General features: G+C 50.0%; 1 protein-coding gene and 1 non-coding gene across 3 annotated transcripts; both read left to right on the top strand.

Annotated features, from left to right (window-relative positions):
- Positions 1 to 237: 237 nt before the first annotated feature.
- On the top strand, positions 238 to 8,492 carry Maged2 (MAGE family member D2). 2 transcript variants are annotated; one of them, XM_020180730.2, is made up of 13 exons: positions 238 to 388; positions 1,877 to 1,950; positions 2,301 to 2,792; positions 3,450 to 3,758; positions 3,879 to 3,942; positions 4,185 to 4,264; positions 4,748 to 4,842; positions 5,534 to 5,613; positions 5,707 to 5,749; positions 6,069 to 6,131; positions 7,240 to 7,354; positions 7,751 to 8,180; positions 8,358 to 8,492. In XM_020180730.2, the coding sequence occupies exons 2-12, from the start codon at positions 1,906 to 1,908 to the stop codon at positions 8,171 to 8,173; spliced, it is 1,809 nt and encodes a 602-aa protein (XP_020036319.1). In that variant the 5' UTR covers positions 238 to 388; positions 1,877 to 1,905; the 3' UTR covers positions 8,174 to 8,180; positions 8,358 to 8,492. The 2 variants fall into 2 exon arrangements, with proteins under 2 accessions (XP_020036319.1, XP_020036320.1); XM_020180731.2 differs by lacking the exon at positions 238 to 388 and adding an exon at positions 914 to 1,015.
- Positions 6,949 to 7,077, top strand: LOC141420185 (small nucleolar RNA SNORA11). The gene has a single exon (XR_012444855.1). It is a non-coding gene; the product is annotated as a small nucleolar RNA SNORA11 (small nucleolar RNA).
- Positions 8,493 to 8,955: the final 463 nt, after the last annotated feature.

The raw sequence follows: 8,955 nt of genomic DNA on the forward strand, positions 1-8,955 counted from the left end.
CTGGAGAATGAGATAAAGGTAGCCTTTCATTGGTCTGTTACGTATTTCTGCATAATTCTAATTTTCACAACGACAACACATTACCTTTGTAATAAGAAAAAATAAAGGCATAAAAAATAAATAAAATCAATGAATGAATCGCTTTCAGGGGTGGTTTGGGTTGGAAGGGCTTCAGACCGAGCCTGGTACAGTGGCATAAACATGGGCTTTGGCGTCAGACAGCCCTGAGCCAGGCCCCATTGCCCCACCCCCGAGGAAAGCGAGGGGGGGTGGCAGGGGGCTGCGGAAAGGGGCTGGGCTGGGCTGTCTGCAGCTCTAGTCCAGGAGGCTGAGACTTCGAGAGGGACTGAGAGAGGGCAGACGCATCCCGGACCTGCTCGAGGACAAGGTGAGGAGCGTGGAGATTGGGTTTTCCTGGGGGCCAGACAGTGGTCTCAACCCTCCCGGACTCACAGTCAGGCTGGTGGGCAATTCTTACAGCACCACTGCAGCTGGAGCAGAGGTGACTGGGGTGTGCTGTAGGCAATGAGGACGACTGAAAAAAGTAGCAGGCTGTATACGAACTGGGCAGCAGAGACGAGCGGAGGAGGACGGGAGAAAAACGGAGAACCGTGCATGTTGGGTGGGAGACGGGGAATACAAGGAGGGAAGGGAGTACTGAGGGGGAGTGGAGATCCAGAGGAAAGAACAGGAGATGCACAGCAGGGTTAAGGAATACAGGGAGGGGTGTGCATAAGTAATACAGAGGAGGATGTAAGGATTGGGAGGAGGGATTCCTTGGGGTAAATAGGAAATGTGATGGGGGAACAGGGAGTAGGGAGCAAAGCTGAGGGAATAGGGAGGGGGCATAAGGAATGAGGAGTAGGGAGCGGGGGAGGGGCAGACAGGCTGGGACAGAGGCCCCCTAGGGAGGCGGAAAGGGGCGGGACCACTTCCGGCCTGGAGGGGGGAGGGCAGTCTCCAAGTTTCAGAGGGGCTTGGAGAGAGTGGACGCACTTTGGAATTGTAAGACGAGGTGAGCAGAGGGGCCCAGTTTTGGATGCAAGCCCGCTAGGGCCCCACCCTCTGGGATCTGAAGAAAACCTGCCATAAGGCCCGGATCGTACCGGATCTATCCGGCTAAAAAAGGAGGGGAATGGCCCCAGTTTGGCTGGGCCCAATATGGAATCACTAGTTCAATACTGAGTTGAGGAGGGGGTGTAATAGGGAAGGGGCGGAACTAAGATGCGGTCTGCCATTTGATGGGGGGCGTGTTAGGAAAAAGGGCGGGACCTGGAGGCATTGTGGACTTGGTGTGGTGGATGTGAATAGGGGAGGGGCCGAGACCACCAGACACTGCGACAATTTGGAAGGGAGGCTTGTTGGGGAGGGGGCGGGACCGAACGGCACTGCGGACCTGGAGAGGGGCGTGTGTTGGGGCAGAGTGCTGGACTGGAGACCATGAATATTGCGCATGCGTGTTATATATCGCTAGAAAGGGGCGTGTTGAGAAGGGCTAGTACCGAGACGGACCAGCTACCGAATGCGCATGTGCACGGTGGACATCAAAGAAAGGGCTTCTATTGAGAAAGCGGGCGGGGCTGAATGGGGCCTGCAAAACGCGCGCATGCGCACTATCGATCTGCGGCTGGAGGGGGGGCTGCACTGGGAAAAGGGGCGGGGTCCTCAGAGCTGCCGCGCTGGCACATCTTCCTGGAGAAGGGGAGGGCGCGGCTTGAGAGAATTGAGACTTACAAGCTTTGGATTTCTGTATTTGAGAACAGTCGTTGGGGGTGGGGGAGGGATTTGGGATTGGGACCCCAGGAAAGGTGAGGATCAGCTTCCAAGCAAGAGGACGTTCAGTGGCCTCTCCAGTTGACCCAGGCCTTCTCTTCAGGCTCAGCTCTTGCCAGGCCAACTTCAGCCATGTCTGACACAAGCGAGAGTGGTGCAGGTCCAGCTCGCTTCCAGGTAAGGCTTCTTTTTTTTCTTTTTCCAGTTGCTTTTCCTCTTCAGCCCATGTTGCTGATCCAAGTTGCCTGGCACTTCCCCTCCCATCCTTGTCCTTCTCCACCCACTTCCTTGCCTGGGTGCTCCCCCCCAGTGGGAGGGGGGAGGAAAAAAGAGAGGGTGGGCGGGTCCTTGTTTTGACATCCTTTCTTGCTTAGAGGAAGGGGAGGCCTAGTTGGGCTGAGGTGGTCAGAGCATACAGCAGGTAAGAGTCAGTACAGGTCAGAGAAGTGTGATCTTGGAATTTTGGAGCCATTTGCCTCTTTGGGGGTGGGGAGACGATTAGTGAGCTTTGCTGATTCCTCTTGCAGGCTAAAGCTTCAGAAAAGGGCAGTGGCTCGATGATGCAGACCCTGTTGACAGTGACCCAGAACTTGGAAGTCTCAGAGACACCAAAGGCCTCAAAGACATCAAAAGTCTCAGAGGCTGCGAAGGTCTCAAAAACCTCAGGGGTCTCAAAGGCCACAGAGGTCTCAAAGGCCACAGAGGCCCCTGAGACAGCTGCCACCCAGGCCTCACCTGCCACGCAGCTGACTGATACCCAGGTTCTGGCAACTGAAAACAAGAATACAGCAGGTGACACCAAGGCACAGAAGGCTGACCTGCAGCCTGTGACAATGCCTACCACTGAGACCAAAAAGGTCAGCAGTATGGCTGATACGAAGGTCAATACAAAGGCCCTGGAGACTGAGGCTGCTGCTTCTCAGGCCCAGGCTGATGAACCTGAGCCTGAGGGTGCAGCTGCCCAGGTTCAGGAGAATCAAGATACACGGCCCAAGGTCAAGGCCAAAAAAGCCCGAAAGGTAAGACCTTTTGCAATCACCACCCTTGTTTTTCTACTGCCGTCCTAACACTTGGTTCATTTGTTCTGCAAACATTGAGAAAGATTCCTGTGCTCATCATGGCCACTGGACACTGAAAGGAATGTGATATAATTCCTTTCTTCAGAGCACTAACAGATTGGTGGGGGAATGAGACAGGAATACACATAACTGCAATCTGGATGCAATACAGTTTATGTTTACATAGTAGCTGCCCATGTGTTAGGCTTTTGAGTGAGGCACATTCACATAGGTTATCTCATTAAATCTTGAAAGGCACTCTTACAGTCTCAGTTTTATAGAGTAGGAAGCTGAGCTCCAGAGAGATGACTTGTCCAGGGAAATACAAATAGAGCCAGTGGTGGACAGAGAAAGAGGAAAGGCCTCAGGCCCCACCTTTGAGTTGCTCCTGATCCATTTGGGGAATGAAACTTCCTCCTGGAAACCAGTGAGAAACAAAACCCAAGACTCAGTATGGCCAGTGTCATGAAACTTCCTCCTGGAAACTAGCGAGAAACAAAACCCAAGACTCAGTATGGCCAGTGTCTAGAGTTGGGGTGCTTTTTGGAAGAGACAGAGAAAGGAGGAAGAACCGCTCGTCTCACCTGTTGATGTTGAGCTTCCTCTCTGTTGATGTAGGTGAAGCATCTGGATGGAGAAGAGGATGGCAACAGTGATCAGAGTCAGGCTTCTGGAACCACAGGTGGTCGAAGAGTTTCAAAGGCCCTAATGGCCTCAATGGCCCGCAGGGCTTCAAGGGGGCCCATAGCCTTTTGGGCCCGCAGAGCATCAAGGACTCGGTTGGCTGCTTGGGCCCGGAGAGCTTTGCTCTCCCTGAGATCACCCAAAGCTCGCAGGGGCAAAGCCCGCCGTAGAGCTGCCAAACTCCAGTCATCCCAAGAACCCGAAGCACCACCACCTCGAGATGTGGCCCTCTTACAAGGGAGGGTAAGAACTCCACTCTTCCCTTCCTGTCCTTTCCATTGCCTTGCCTGCTATTTTTTCTGTCATCCTCTCTAGCTTTCTGAAATTTTATTTTGATCTTTTCACCTTTTCTTTCTCTCCCAGGCAAATGATTTGGTGAAGTACCTGTTGGCTAAAGACCAGACAAAGATTCCCATCAAGCGCTCAGGTACAATCCTACTAACCCTTTCCCCACCCCAAGCTCTGCCCTCCATTGGTGGGGGCATCCTTCACTCTTATGCTTCTATCTCTCCTCTCAAAGTTTTACTTTGGCAGTGCTAGCATCTCTGTTGATAAGCCTGAAACCTGGTTATGCCACCTTTGGCACGGATGACAAAGGGTCTATAGCTTGGGCATGGGGCCACCTGGCATCTCTTCAACCCAGGTGCTTGCAACACTCTCCCCTTGCAGACATGCTGAAGGACATCATCAAAGAATACACTGATGTGTACCCTGAAATCATTGAACGAGCAGGCTATTCCTTGGAGAAGGTGAAGGGGCAACCCTGGGGGATGGGCACACTGGGGAAGCCATGAATGGAAAAAAGGTGTACAATGGCCCTTCTGGGGGGAAGCAGGGACCTGTTAATATAGTCCCATCACTATGCAGATGAGCACACAATAGCCTAAGGAGGTGCATAGACCTGCTATGGGTCACACAGTAAATCAGTGGTGAAAGCACAGCTCAGACCCAAGTACCTGCCTTAGTCCTGGCTTCTGTCTGCTGCCACACACATCTCATGTATTTCAGATATTCACCCCCGCCCATCCCTCCAGATTCTACTAATCACAAGGATGATGTTGATGACAAGTGTACATTTGTTATGTGTATACTATGTGCCAGGTACTTAGCTTCGTGCTTTACATGCATTGTCTCATCAATTCTTCACACACATGAAACCCCAAGGTACACGGGGAGCTGCAGGATGCCTAGGAAGCTGAATTTTGTGATCTCACAACTGTTCTCATTCACAGGTATTTGGAATTCAGTTGAAGGAAATTGACAAGAATGACCACTTGTACATTCTTCTCAGCACCTTAGAGCCCACTGATGCAGGCATACTGGGAACGTAAGCTGGGAAAGTGCTGGGGCGGGAGAGGGCTTCTGCTTTCATCCACTGCCCTCTCTCCCCACGTCCTCTCAGAGGGTCAGGAAAGACAGGGACTAAAAAAAAGGCCCTGCCCCAGCTCCCACACATGGTTGGAGTCCTGCAGGCAGTAGTGGTACCAGATTATGATTGACCAAAGGGTGTAGAAGCATGAGATAGGGCATTCCTGTTGTCAGGTTTGCCTTTTTTCCAGAAGCTTCCCAGGAAAGCAGGCTTATTGTTACTTGTCTCTTTGTACTGAGTGCCAGGCCTGACTTTGGTAGAGCGCTTCTCAAGGGAGGGAGGGCTTCTTGGTGTGGATGGACCATGATGCTTGAAGAGCAGGAGTGTCACTGGGCTCTGACCTCGGGGCTGAGGACTCTGGGAGAGAAAGACAGGACTCACATTGACTGGGTGCTTATGTAGTACCTGGTTGACAGGTGTTCTTCTGTCTTCTCAGCAACCTGGGTGGGGGTAGGATGTGGTTTTCCTGTTTTACTGAATGGAAGCGTCTAAGTACCTAGCCTTGGGTTACATAGAACTGGAAGTATAGACTCGGCAGACTTCTCTCATATCTGAGGAATCTGGGAGAGGCTAGCCTAGTGAGCTGGCTGGTGTGTCTTGCAGATGGCTCCTGGACATAAACCTCCTGTTCGTCCTATTATTCCCTTAGGACCAAGGACTCACCCAAACTGGGTCTCCTCATGGTGCTTCTTAGCATCATCTTCATGAATGGAAATCGGTCCAGTGAGGGTGAGTGGCTGGGCATACAGCTGAATGGGTGTCCGTGGTCTGAATTCCACATGCTCATTTTCTGTCTCTGTCTCCTCTTGCCTCCCCTTGCAGCTGTCATCTGGGAGGTGCTGCGCAAGTTGGGGCTGCGCCCTGGGTATGATTGGGCTCTCTCAGTGCTTGCTGTCCATGTTGTCCTTTGGCAAGAGAGGACGGTCCCAGGATTGCATCAGCCTGGTGGTCTGGTGGAGCAGGCAGGGGGTGCTGGGCTGGGTAGAGGGCCCAGGGTCCTGACCTTTGTGGATGGGGAGATTGTTCTGAACTCTCTGTTCCCCCTGTCATGGTCTCTTGAACTTCTGTAGAGATTTCCCCTGTGCTGGAAACCTCTTTTCCATCTTAGAATGCCTGCATCTGAGAAGTCCTGCAGCCCTGATTGTGTTTATTTGTTCATTTATTTTTCTTTCTTCTGCTCTCAGGATACATCACTCACTCTTTGGGGATGTGAAGAAGCTCATTACTGATGAGTTTGTGAAGCAGAAGTAAGTGTCTTTGGTATTGGTTTCTTCTATGCATTTTGCCTGTTTTAGAACCAAGTGATAAAGCCATGGTAGATGCATACTGTGTCCATGTGTGCACATGGATGTGTGTATGTGTGTGCATGTGTGAAAGTGGTAGGTTATTTTTGGGGCAGTGATAGAGAACAGGTGCAGTGTGTTTCCTGATCTATTACATACACTCTCACATGTATCTTCAGTACATCTCTGCTTGGGAGGGATTGTCATCACCAGCATTTACATATGTGAAAACTGAGGCTCAGAGAGGTAAAATCATTTGCTCTGAGTTACGCAGGTAGCGAATAAGAGTTGTGTTTAGAATGTTACCCCAGTGCCTTGGTTCTTTTCACTGTGATAACTAGAGCTTCATAGAAATTAATTTCCATTAGAAATTCCCTAGCTTCATGCAACCAGGTACTGTGTTGGTGACCTGACCTATACATCTGATTTCATTTTCATAAACCACTCTGCAGAATATTACTCCATCTGCCTTTTACCATTTAGGGACCTGGGGCTCTGAAAGGGGATATTTGAGCATGGCCCAGAGCTGGTAAAAGGCTTATTTTGACCTGGAATCCATTCCTCTTGACTTTCTGGTTAGGGTCCACCTTATTGTTGGTCCATGTAAGTATTCACATAAATAATCACAGATGCGTGAGTGTGTTTGAATGAGTGTGCACACATACTGGTCAGGAGCATAAGTGTAACATACTTGGTTGGCTGTTTCTTTATACTCTTTCTAGTCATTTTCTATATTGCATCTTTCCAAGGCTCTGCCAGCCTCCTTCAGGCCCCTTGCAGTAGGGTGTGCTCAGAGCAGGAGGTCTGAAGAATGGCTTCTCTGTTTACAACACACCCAACAGGAATCTGGGGACATTGTGATGAGGGGCACAACATTTGTGTCCTCTCTATGAGTAAATGCCCTACATATGTCCCTTCTCCATCTCCCCATGGATTCTGGGCAGGAATAATGGAACAGGGCTCAATATTGGGAGGAAAGCTGCAGTATTTAGTTAGGGAAGTGACTATTTATATCCTGTCTGGTCTATGCGTGGGTGGTCCTACTAATACATTGAACCGCTTTTTGTTTAAGGTACCTGGACTATGCCAGAGTCCCTAATAGCAATCCTCCTGAGTATGAGTTCTTCTGGGGCCTGCGTTCCTACTATGAGACCAGCAAGATGAAAGTCCTCAAATTTGCTTGCAAGGTAATTGGAGAGCTGCCTGACTTTGGCATATCAAGACCATGGGGTGCTGTCTGGTTGGGGCAGTCTGTGCAGAGCAGCCTGCAGTTCATATCTGAACATTTTGAAGCCTCTGCTGGTTGTCAAACGCTGTGGCAGGCCTTTTACCTGGATTTTTTCATCTTTACAAATGATACAGCATCGCCCTATTGCATATGAGAGAAGTGAGGCCCAGAAAGTTGGTAGGTGACATGTCCAAATCATGGAGCTAATCAGCGTAGGAATGGAATAGTAGATGTGGGTTACTAGTAAGTAGTGCCTATTTTATTATTATTACATACAGCATATAGAGCTATAGCTAGCAAACAGTAAGTGCTTAATCCTCTATGATCCTTCTGATGGTTGTTATTTCCATTTCAGGTACAAAAGAAGGATCCCAAGGAATGGGCAGCTCAGTACCGAGAGGCAATGGAAGCAGATTTGAAGGCTGCAGCTGAAGCTGCAGCTGAAGCCAAGGCGAGGGCTGAGATCAGAGCTCGAATGGGCATTGGGCTCGGCTCTGAAAATGCTGCTGGGCCCTGCAACTGGGACGAAGCTGATATTGGACCCTGGGCCAAAGCCCGGATCCAGGCAGGAGCTGAAGCTAAAGCCAAAGCCCAAGAGAGTGGTGGTGCCAGTGCTGGTGCCAGTGCTGGTACCAGTGCTGGTACCAGCACTAGTGGTGGCTTCAGTGCCAGCAGCAGTCTGACTGCCACTCTCACATTTGGGCTCTTCGCTAGCCTTGGTGGAGCTGGTGCCAGTACCAGTGGCAGCTCTGGTGCCTGTGGTTTCTCCTACAAGTGAGATCCAGGTATATGCTGAGGTGGCGGTGGAGGCAGCTGTGGCTTGTGGGGATGGGGTGAAGAGCTGAAGCCTGGATTGGAGAATAATATTGAAAGTGTGTGAAGACACTGATTTTGGCATTTTTTTTCTTCCTGTTTGATGGATTATCAATTGACCTTTTGATTTTCTTTTACTATGTTTGCAGATATTGGTAATCCCAGCAGTCTTTCTCTTCAAAGCCGAGGGTGCACTCTCAGAAACCTACTCGACACAGCACTCTAGGCAGCCACTATCAATCAACTGAAGTTGACACTCTGCATTAAATCTATTTGCTGTTTGAGTTCATTGTTTTTTTTTTTTTTGGCGGGGGGTGGCTGTCACACTTTGGTATCACATTTTAACAAGAATTGAGAAAGTTTCCATTTCAATCTGCATAGTGACATTGTTGGATTCCTGGAAGTGAGATTAGCACATCTCTCACTAGGTTGGACCCCATTGCTAGCCTACAGGGTAGGTTGGACTTTCTGTGGGATGGAGTCATAGGGTTGTAGTTACAGAGGTCACTGTTAGAAGAAGAGGCCTGAGTGGGGTAAGTCTGGAGCAGAAAGCAGAGATAGAGGAGATTGGACATTCTTTATAGACTCTCCTGAGAAATTTGGATGAAACAAGGCATAAATGGTAGGTAGTGGGGCGGGGAAAGAGAACAAAGGGAATATTTTCTTGTGGAAAGAGAGTGTGACTTAGAACCAATGGAGAGGGAGACATTGAACATGACTCATGCAGCCCCAGTTCTTGAGGAGGTG

Source organism: Castor canadensis, chromosome X (genome assembly GCF_047511655.1).
Source record: "Castor canadensis chromosome X, mCasCan1.hap1v2, whole genome shotgun sequence".
NCBI classification, from domain to species: domain Eukaryota; kingdom Metazoa; phylum Chordata; class Mammalia; order Rodentia; family Castoridae; genus Castor; species Castor canadensis.